Here is an 11,116-nt window from a genome sequence, read left to right on the forward strand (position 1 = left end):
GATGTAAACAGACAGACTGTGATAAAAACATATGGGACGGATGGGGTTTAAAACTTCCAGCTCATGTACCTGCCACACATCCCTATCAATATTGTGTTTTCAATAAATGCTTGTTCCGTGTTTGGTAAGCTACAGAACCACTGTGAGAAGTTACTGCCTACAAGGGGTTGCAGTGCTTTGGAGACTGTATCAAAAAAATACCTATTGCACTGATTAGCAGAAACTTATCACAAAATCTGTCATCAGGCTCTCTGCAACAATTCTTATGAATGGCGTTTCCTACTGTCCTTTGGGGGCTTATCAGCAGCAATCCCACACACACAGTGGGAGAATGCTGGCCAGGAAAATTTTATCTTATCTAGACGTTGGTACTTCCTAAGAGCTTAACAACTGTGTAATTTGGCAAGAAACCAAAGCATGTCCAGTGTGCTGTACTGACAGACTTTTATGACCAGCAGTGCTGTATGCAGCTGCAGTATTTCACTGTCTCATGTTGGGTTCTGCTGAGTACTGCAGTAAGTTAAATCCAAAGAGAAGAGTAACATAGTGAGTTTGAGGTATTACAGGAAAAACGTAGTCATCTGGTATGTGTTCTACAAACAGCCTGAATACTGAAAAAAGTGCCAGCTATCTCACCCTCACATGCCACATAGTTGTGTTATTTAATTTTCTACTTTACCTCCAACGGAGGCAAAGTTAATCCACAGTTAATTCTGCCAGCCATATAAAGGTACAGACCGCTTACAATTTCACCCTTATGTATCCTAAAACCACTAGGAACCATGTACAAATATTAATAACCCCCCCCATGCAATACAAGATTAAAGCACTGACCACCCTGCCTACACAAAAACTCAGATATAGCACTGTGCTTTTTGTAACAGAAACTTCACCCTCCGGAGCTTTAGAGCCTTAGAACAAACTCAGCAAACGCTATCGCTATCGCTATCGCCGTCAGGCCACAGGCAGAACCAGTTCTACAGGCTGAAGGCTATGCTCTTATCTGCAAATGCTCACATACCAACCTCAAAACACTAAGTAACAGGTTCTGACAGTAACATCGCAAATGTTGTGCAAGTGATAGGAAGTTAACCCCTTAGAAGAGCATCACTGCTCACACAGCGCTTCAAATATGATGAGTTCCAACTTCCTACCTCCCACCCACCTTAAATTAGAAACATGTCGCAAGAAATCAGAGGCCAGACTGAAGGACAGGTCCCCTGCTCACTGAACTAACTCAGATGTCATTATGTGGAGCACAAGCTGAGCTTCAAGACCTACCAAGAGGCCCCATTAACTACTGAGGTTTAAAACTAGTGTTGATACACCAATTCTAACAGTCACACTGGAACCAGCCCTCCCATTATAACTACTTACAGTATTTTGCGATGCACCTTTTATTGTTTTCATTTTAGGGAGGGAATAAAGGTAGCTAGAAGAAGAAACAAAGTTTTAGACTCCTGACGTGCAAACATATCGCTGGTTTTATTGATGACCCTGACCAGTCGGTAGGCCAGGGGAAGCAGCCGGACTCAGAAGAGCCGCGCACAAGCCCACCCAGCCGTGCCGGGAGCGGCCCCCAGGCCTCCCCGCCAGCCCTCCCTCAGCAAAGCCCAGCGCCCCAAGGGCCCCGGGCCCGGCCCGCTCCCCTCAGCGGCCCCACGCAGCTGCCGCAGGCGCCGGGCCAGCCGCACAGCACCTCCAGCGCCCACTCCCGAGGAGGCCGCCCCGGTCGGGCACTGAGCGCGGGGGAGGGCTCATCCCGCCGGCCAGCCCCGAGAGGCGGGCCCGGCAGCGCGGCCCTCCCCTCACGGAGGCGGCGGGGAGAGGGGCCGGGGCGCCGCCGCCGGAATGGAGGTGGAGGTCGCAGAGGACGAGAAGGCCGGACCCGCTGCAGGCGAGAAGCAGGGATCTACCGACCCTTCGGGGGCCTCTTCGGCCGGCGGCGGCCATTACGAGCTGCCCTGGTGAGGGAGGGAGGCGGCGCGGCCTGCGCGGGGGCCCGGCTGCGGGCGGGAGGCGCGGGCGGCCATCGAGCGCCTGCGAGGTGGAGTCAGGGGAGGGAGCAGGGCCGGAGGCGCGCGACCGTTGGTGCAGAGCGCGGCGGGAGGTGGGGCTTGGCGGGGCTTGGCCTATGGGGCGCGGGGCGGGGCGCGCCGTGCCGTTGGCGGGAAGGTGGGGGCGCGCGCTGGTCTGTGGGGCCTGTATCCGTACAGGGCTGAGGGGATCGGGTAGGCCGGCCCTGCCTCCCTCTGTGGGGCGGCCCTGAGGCCCTGGTCGCGGCCAGGCCCGAGCGCTTAGGGCCTGTGCCCGCCAGAACACAGTAGCTGGGTCTGACTCGGAAGCGGGGGTGTCCCCGCAGCGTAGAAGGCTCTGCTTGCATCCAGTAACCTGCCCGGGCAGGACTGGGGCCTGTGTAGGCGGGGGGAGTGGGCACCGGGCAGCCTGGCGTGGAAAGTAAGAAGTCCCTATCGAGTCCAGACACAGTCAGCCCTGCCTTGTGTTAACCGTGAGGGAGTGCACAGCGTGACATCTCCCCTTAGTCCCCATAGCAGACTGAAGTGCCAAACTCGTGTCCGAGTTAAGCATTTTTCCCTTCCTTTTTTTATGCTAATGGAACTAACAACCTTTCAGGAATTAGTGTTGTGGAATGCTGTGCTTAGCAATGAGGGGGGACCCTGCAGCGTTTGCACTGAAGACACCTCAAGTCGTCTGTTCTATGTTAACATAATCCTTTTCTGTCAGTGTAAAGCACTGCTAAAGTTTTATTAGATGTGCTGAAGTGTGTGGGGTTTTACTTTTACAGGGTGGAAAAGTACAGACCCATGAAACTATGTGAAATAGTTGGAAACGAAGATACTGTGAGCAGATTGGAGGTTTGTAGCTGTCCCTTTATCTTTATGGATTAGCTCAAAAAAATAGTTCTGCCTAGATCCACAGACCGTTACAAGCACTTTTGTATTTTTACATCCATACTTGGGTACGTGGAAAAAAACCTTTATGATTTACTTAAGAAATCACACATTTTAGAACATGTTTGAGTGGTGTTTAAGGAAATATGCTTCTTTGAATTGGGATGTTGTTTAAATTGTCCTTGTTTTGATACATCTTAGAAAAATGTAGCTGTCATAATAATATTGTTTTGGTGAATAAATATATTTTATATAACAGAAAGAAACATAAATATAATGTTTTTCTAGAAGAAAAATTTTTTTCTTAACAAATTAGTTTGTGAGTACACAGTATTTGTTAGCAGAAGGCTTGTACTAGCAAGCGTGTAATCACAATGAATGCAGAGGAAAGGCAAGAGTACTAAAGACCTGTGGGATTAAGTGCTTTTAAGTTTTTCCATATTATTCTAGGGACTGAGTTCTAATGGTTCAACTGGGGAAAAAAAAAACAACACAAAAGCAGCCAGGTTTAAAAAAAAAAAATGAAAGCAGGAGGGGAAAAAAAGAAGCCTGTTTCCCATGCTTGAAATAGAATAGAATTGGAAACTATTTGCTCCTGTTATTTTATTATGTAATTTGCTGTCATTATTCTTTCTTAGGTCTTTGCAAAAGAGGGGAATGTACCAAATATTATAATTGCTGTAAGTATTGTTGTGTTGTACTGTATTTCACTGTGTTGGTCCTGGCTTCTAAAATCTAGCTACAGTAGCCTCCCAGTATAGATTTGCATCGTGCCTGAATGTGCTGGGTAAGAGCGATAGTGATTGCATGGTCAAGGAGCAATGTTCTTGGCAGAATACACAGTAAACAACCTGCTGTTAAAAACTAACTTGCCTCTGAGATGCCTACTGCAGTGTGTCTTGTGCTTCCCTCTGTGGCATTGCCTCTGTTGGAGGCAGGATCCTGAACTTAGCCAGCCTCTAGTCTGATCCACTGCTGCAGCTGTGAGGAGTGTTGTAGAGAGTACAACTTAGAAAATTACATTAATCTTACCAGCAATTGCTGCATTGTTGCATTTCTAGGGCCCTCCAGGAACAGGTAAAACCACCAGTATCCTCTGCTTGGCTCGTGCTCTGCTTGGTCCTGCATTGAAGGATGCTGTTTTGGAGCTGAATGCCTCAAATGACAGGTGAGAATGAATAAACCTTATCAAACTTTTAATGAAGAAGCAAGTATCCATTTTTATTTTAAACTCAGGCCAGCTTGATAGGCCCGATGCCATAGTAAAGGCCTCTGGTACTTCTTTTAATGCAGTTTTCCCAACTAAAAGTTAGGCAGTCTTTGGTGTCCACCTATCAACATAGGTGATATTACTTGATGTTTTATAAACTTGATAGATACTTTCATACACAAAAATGTAAACAAATGGAGTGCGGAATCCAAAACAATACTGTTTTCTTGAATTGAAAGAGCTAAGCTTCCCCTTGCCATCATGAAGATACTCCAGAGAACGAAAAGTAAAAAAGTTGGTTATACTGAACCTTTTCAGTGTTTAGGAAAAAAAGCAAAGTGAGAGAAATTAAGGCAATAAGGGCAGTTGAGGATTAAAATGTAGGCTAAGGGTCTTAGATACGTAGAGGGCACTCACTCTTCTCCAAGGATCAGGCACTGAGGGCTGATTATATTTCCTGAGTTCTGTATCAAACCCATCCTGAAGTATTCTGAGAGGGTTTCCTGGGGGGCTGTTGATAGATTTTACCTACCTTTGTAAATATCAGTTGTAGAAGAGCTATAGTATTCATTTTCTAAACAGAACAAAACAGTAAAATCCTTTATTTTTAAAATTAAGTCTTTGTTGATAGTCTGTCTAGGAAAGTGTCCAAGTTGTGCTAATATGTTGCATTCTATCCCGCTGTTTTTCTTAAACTCTTCTGAGTTACCTCTGGGCCTGTGGATGTAGGTGTGTGAAGTACTGGCAAATCGGTCTTAAATGCTTCTGCACTTGTTCATTTATTACCCCTGCTTTTTGCCAAACATAACTCATTTTGTGGCAGTACTGCAGGTAAAGGTTGCAGTTTTTAAATATATATATATACACACACACATACGTATATATGTATACTGCCACTATTAAAATATCTTTTCAAAACCTCAAAAAATGAGGATTATTGGTGTTTAAATATGAATTAGTTAGGGAGTCTGGCTTACAACATGGTTTCTCAGCAGTTATACTGGCACAGCTGAAGGAGCAGGAACAAATAGTGGGAGAATAGGGAGCTCAGGAGTGCTTCAGCCACTGTTGCTGCTGAATAAAATCTGTTATGCAATTTCACCCAACTGATCATGAGTCACTTGAATTATTGTTCCAGAGGCATTGATGTTGTGAGAAACAAAATCAAAATGTTTGCCCAGCAAAAGGTCACACTTCCAAAAGGTCGGCATAAAATAATCATCCTTGATGAAGCAGACAGGTGCGTTGTTTTTTTCTTGACTTTAGCTACTATGTGAAATGTGCTGCATCTATCCTGTGTGCAGAGCTGTTGTATTAGGCAGTCTTAGATGTTTCTATCAGGCCATCAAAAATAATTTGTTAGGAAATAAATATGCATTCAACAGTGTTCTTAGGAGATTACTCATACCAAGCAGAGATCATTGCTTCAAAGGAGATGCTGAATATTGAGGTGAAACACTTTGTGATTTAGCTGGATATGAAATAGTGTCTTCCAGTTTACTTTCTCTTTGAAAACAGTCTGGCTTGCCTAGACTATTTCACTGGAAGAAAACAGGACATTCTCCTCCATTTGCATATAAGTAGTAGTATTCGTAGCAGTTTTCTTCAGAGTATTAATGATTTAATTTTGCACGTTATATTAATGGAGGTCTTGGTGACTGCCTCCATTGTTGGATGATTTGGTCACATGACTAAAAAAAGCTGCTTCATTTATCGAACCAGAATATCAAGTCATTTACAAAACACTGTTTAATATCAGTAAACTATGAAGCTTGTGTAAAAATAGTTATTAGGTTGCACCTGTAAGTCATGAAGGGCAAAATCTGTCCTAACTCCTTTTCTCCCCTAGCATGACAGATGGAGCACAGCAAGCACTGAGAAGAACAATGGAAATTTATTCCAAAACAACGCGCTTCGCGCTTGCGTGCAATGCCTCAGACAAAATCATAGGTAAAGTGCTGCTAGTCCCTGAGTGTTTTTATCATATGTTCTCCATACTGTTGGCTAACTTCCAGGGCTGTTTTCAGAAATACCTTGGACCTGCTTGTTGCAGGAAACCATGGTACTTCTGAAAAATCAAGCCACCTGTACATCCAGCTAATAAAAGAAGAGTGTACTTGTGTAGCAAATGAACCCTCTGAATAGCTGGTTTTGATGGATAGTGCTGTGCGTGACTGCAGCAGCAGATTTCTCATACTTAGGGCTTAATCTCCATCCAACTCTACTACAGTTAAAGCTGTTGGATGTATTGTTTACGGGATATTGCACACCTTTCGTTGTCCTTTCTGAAACATAATCTTTAAGTTTACCTATAGGGTAACACATTGTTGACCTTTAGACTTTTCTTGTTTAGCCGTTAAAATAGCATGATAAACATACATTCAGAAAACCCAGAAAACAGAAGAAGCTGAGCTTCATATGTATTTGCACATATCTGGAAAAACTCAGGTAGCACATTTGGGCTCAAGAGAAGGACTGAAAGATATGCTTAAGGAGATGCTATATTCTGTTTGGAGCTGACTTGTTCTTTTTCTTTGAAAGAAGACAAATGATGAGTTGGAAACTGAGATAGCTTCTTCCAAGATGAAAACAAATGGTTGGGGGATTTTTTTGAGAAAAGAGGGAAATACTAATTATACATCTCTGCCCTCAGAACCTATTCAATCCCGGTGTGCAGTGCTGCGTTACACCAAGCTGACAGATTCACAGATCCTTGCAAGGCTACTGAAAATTGTTGAGAAAGAAGATGTACCATATACAGATGATGGACTGGAAGCCATTATCTTCACAGCCCAAGGGGATATGAGACAGGTAAAAGAAGGGCAATGAAACAAAGGCGCTTCTGTTTAAAGCAAAAGAACCTTCGAATTGTGGCTCTGGAGGATTTATTTTTGGAGAGGTAAAGCAAAGGGAGGTGACCTGTGGCACAAGAGTAACTAAACTATTTGGTTTTGTGAGGTTTTAAAGTGGATCTGCTCCTGAAAAGTGAGTTGATGGGAACTGGATACTGAATTTGTGGGAAGGAACAAAAATCTGTATACATTTGTAGTTTACTGTGTTGCTTAATTGAAAATTGCTTATTTAGCATCATTTTCTGAAAAGTGTATTTCATCCTGAGGGGAGTTAGAAGTACAGCACTTCAGAAAATTATTTCAGAAAACAAATGAAGTCTTATTTTTTCTTTCACAGGCTTTAAACAACTTACAGTCCACATATTCTGGATTTGGCTTCATAAACAGTGAAAATGTCTTTAAGGTTAGTTATAGCATAAAACAGTGATGCTAGAACTTGAGCACTACAGCTGTGTGAGAACTTTAATCAGGTACATAACCCTTTGAAAGTGCTTTGTCAGTTTGCAGACAGCACTATGTATGTAGCAATTTCAGCATTGGGGTGTAAAAGAGGGCATGTGCCTTTTGAAAAGGGAGAGAGCACTTGCGGTCCCTAATGGCACATCTGAGACTGCGGTTTTCCAGCTCTCTCAAAGCACGTGAATCACAACAGCTGGGAAATTTCACAGTGATCACTTTAGAATCTATTACTTGGGTGTTCTTGTTTCGTGCTATTGTGCCTGCCATGGCAGGATAGCTGAAAAGTCATATTACTGAAAATTAATTCGGTATTACAGAATCTGTCTGGTTTAGTACTTGAACTGTATAGAAGCTTGGTGAAAATACTAGACTTTTAACATAGAGTCTTCTAATATTTTGAAGCGTAATATTTCTCTTTGATATAGGTATGTGATGAGCCTCATCCTCTGCTTGTGAAAGAAATGATACAACACTGCATAAATGCAAATATTGATGAAGCATACAAGGTTAGTTTTCATGCATTGTGTCGGCATAGACAATTTTTCTCTACAGAATTCTTGTTTGTTTCGAAGAAATCACGGTGTGTGTTGTACTTTAGGGTAAAGGCAATACCATGTAGGTGAGTTGATGAATTAAGTCCTTTTTAATGGAAGAGTTTTTCAGATGAATAAGCCAACAAGCAAAAAAGCCATGTATTGAAATTACTTGCTAAACAATCGAGGTTAAATCATCTGATAAATAGTGTGTGTCATTCCGGTAGTTATGTACAGCTATTCCAAAAGTGAATATACTTGCCTTGCCAGGTAAGTGAGAGATTATTCTTGCCTGCACAGATTCTTGCACACCTGTGGCGACTTGGATACTCTCCAGAAGATGTGATTGGCAACATCTTCCGTGTGTGTAAAACCTTTCAAATGCCAGAATATCTGAAACTGGAATTCATCAAGGTTAGTACTAACCTAGCTCCTGGTAGGATCTTTTGGGCCTTTTTAAGAGGATGTGATCCGTAATGCAGGGGCAGCCTCAGGGTTTTCTGTTTGAGATTTGCTGTACATTAGCATGAAAAAAGTATTTCTTAACTCATTACTGCTTCCTTTCCCACCCTGCATTATCAGTTTGTCAGTAAGAATGGTCACTAGAACTTTTGACATCTAATCACCCGTGGAAGGGCCGAAAGTCACTTTAGTGATCGACTAGAATTAATAACAGATGTGATGCTGGCTGAATTTATTATTTACATCAAAGCCTTAAATAACTCCTTGAGAACTTTCTTCAAGCACATACTTGAATCTAGTGTGATAAATAGTGAGATATTAAATTATATGAACAGCCAACTGACAAATGGTAAACTGATGTAGTGGAATCACTCTTCATATTTAAAACCTGTCCTCGAATGTATGCACCTTGCTTCTTGTAAAGGAAGTGGGGAAATACAGGCTTCAATTTAGGAAAAAAAAAAAAAAAAAAAGCATTCTAGTTGGTTTCCATGAGAAGATACTTCCATGAGAAGTGAAGTTTAAGTGACTTGGTCTCTTAGCCATAAGGGTTATGTTCTATTTAGTCATTTTTGATACTATACATAGACTGGGGGAGAAAACTGAAGTTTTTACGATGTCTTTATCTCTAGGAAATTGGGTACACTCATATGAAGATAGCAGAAGGTGTGAACTCACTTCTACAAATGGCTGGACTGCTGGCCAGGCTGTGTCAGAAGACTGCAGCCCCTGCAGCGAGTTAGGTGTGTCACTGAGCTGAAGCGTGTGTTCTGGAAGGTGAAGGCCTGGCGTGCAGGCTCAGCAGCTCTGTGTGTGTCTTGAATTCTGCATGCAAAGAGCCTATTCCCTTGGTTTTACTAAATTGCAGAAAATAATCAGGTTCTGTTGTAAAAATGTTTTGTACTTTTTTTTATTTAGACCAATAAAGCTTTAAAATTTACTCTTACATGTTTTATAACTGAAGTAGAAAAAGAGAACTGTGACAGTCCAGAGCAGTAAGGTCTGTCTAGTGCACTCATCAGAACTGCTTATGTCAGTGGTACATAGTAGAGACCTAACAGCAGCAGAAACAAAAACCGAATCCCGTTGTCAGTGATTATACTTCAAGCCTGGTCATGAGTGGTGGTCTTACTGAGAACACGAAGGAAAAACTGCACAAAGTAAGGCATTAAATGAAGTTACAATTGAGGTATGCTGAACAGGTGTTACTCCTGGGTGCTGTGAGTAAGGAAGATATTTTCACTATACAGGAGAAATATTACACATTTCTTAATGGTGCCAGCTATTTATTTTGGATATTCCTTTCGTAATCTTTAAAAAAAACCCTAAATTCTGGGATGCTCTTCATTTGAGATCCCTTTTCTGTTCTTGCCTGTCCAGGTTCAGTAATGTCATTTTACCATAGTTTCAGCATACCAAAAAACATCATGCTTTCCTGTGTGTTCAGTTTTGGAAACCACCTTGCTAGTGCAGATGAGCAATAAAGCGTGAAATGCAGAGCAAAAGCAAAAATAAATTGAATTTGACCACTTTTCATTGCAGATGTGAGATGGGTGTCTCCAAGCAGAGCCATCTTAATATTAAGCACATCCTGGTTAGAGCAGTGAAACAAAACACAGTAGAGGTACAAGTTACCGGTGCCTGCACTTTGCCCTGCCCAGTCTGTTGATGCTTTCCACCCCAAGTGTTCAGTTGCTCACGCCACAGCTGACTTGGGGCCAAACTGATCTTCACTGGCAGGATGTTGGCTTCAGTCTAAAGGCTGGCCCCTCACTGGAGTGAGGGCTGGGTACACCCTCCATTTCACTGCCTCAGCTGCAGGGATAGTGAGTTTCAACAACGAGAGCTGCTAGCATCTTAAATTGCCCCATCAAGACTTTCTGAAGCTCCTCTGACAGAAGCTTTTTTAATTCAAAGGGCAGGAGAGCAAGTTAGTCAACAGCTAAAACGTGGATGCATTTGAGCTTATAAAGCAAACAGAATAATGGATGTAATGCTCAAAGTACATCCTTCACTAGACTTTCATCAAACTTACCTTTGGATTCCCAGCCAGTGAATTGTCACTACTAGCACAAATGCTGTTAAATATACAACTAATAATTTGGTATTAAGGAAGTTAAGCTGCTGAGTTCTTTACTGACACAGCATCACAGCTTTTGTCTCCACAAATTTAAATAAGGCACGTTTAAACAATAGGTTAATTTTCCTTGGCTGTACATCACTGTCTTTGCTTTCTAGTTAAATATGTTCACTGCTGAACAGGGAATGAAGAGGTGTTACTGCAGAAGTTTCGTAAAATAGCAGCTAGTGTATCTGGGGGACTCACAAGGCTGGGCCTCACCCCACTGGATGTACCTGCCTGGGCATCGTCTGGTTTGCTCTGTTGGTGGAGGGTGAGAGACACGGAGAGTCACAGTTCCTCTTCCTACCTGGTGTAAGTGGTTTTCTTTGCAACGATATTCAGCAGCTGCATTTTCACAGCTCCAGTTTGGAGCAGACACTCTTCTGGGCTAATCTGTTACAGCACTGGCGGGGCCATAATCATACTATTCCTGAGAAGAGGAATAGTATCGGTCCAAGAGGCCACCAACATGGCCTGTTCTACCAAAGGTGCTTTCTCACCCCTCTCCAAGTGCAGAGCTGCTACTTTCTGGCAGCTAGTTAAAGCTCCCCAGCTCTGTTTGAGAG

General features: G+C 42.9%; 1 protein-coding gene across 1 annotated transcript; it reads left to right on the top strand.

Moving 5' to 3' along the window:
* The first annotated feature begins 1,671 nt into the window (after positions 1 to 1,671).
* RFC2 (replication factor C subunit 2) lies at positions 1,672 to 9,368 on the top strand. The gene is made up of 11 exons (XM_080365129.1): positions 1,672 to 1,967; positions 2,807 to 2,876; positions 3,551 to 3,592; positions 3,974 to 4,080; positions 5,261 to 5,362; positions 5,972 to 6,072; positions 6,776 to 6,933; positions 7,312 to 7,377; positions 7,859 to 7,939; positions 8,267 to 8,380; positions 9,061 to 9,368. Exons 1-11 carry the CDS (start codon positions 1,852 to 1,854, stop codon positions 9,169 to 9,171), a joined length of 1,068 nt encoding a protein of 355 aa, XP_080221255.1. The 5' UTR covers positions 1,672 to 1,851; the 3' UTR covers positions 9,172 to 9,368.
* The last annotated feature ends 1,748 nt before the right edge of the window (positions 9,369 to 11,116 follow it).

The sequence above is a fragment of the Falco punctatus genome, assembly GCF_963210335.1.
Source record: "Falco punctatus genome assembly, chromosome: 1".
Lineage (NCBI taxonomy): Eukaryota > Metazoa > Chordata > Aves > Falconiformes > Falconidae > Falco > Falco punctatus.

Excerpts from the sequence above, each read along its gene's own strand:
- RFC2 (XM_080365129.1), top strand. The coding sequence starts at position 1,852 with ATGGAGGTGGAGGTCGCAGAGGACGAGAAGGCCGGACCCGCTGCAGGC. Across the intron at positions 4,081-5,260 it reads CTGAATGCCTCAAATGACAG|AGGCATTGATGTTGTGAGAA; the intron begins GTGAGAATGAAT and ends TTATTGTTCCAG. Across the intron at positions 5,363-5,971 it reads ATCCTTGATGAAGCAGACAG|CATGACAGATGGAGCACAGC; the intron begins GTGCGTTGTTTT and ends TTTCTCCCCTAG.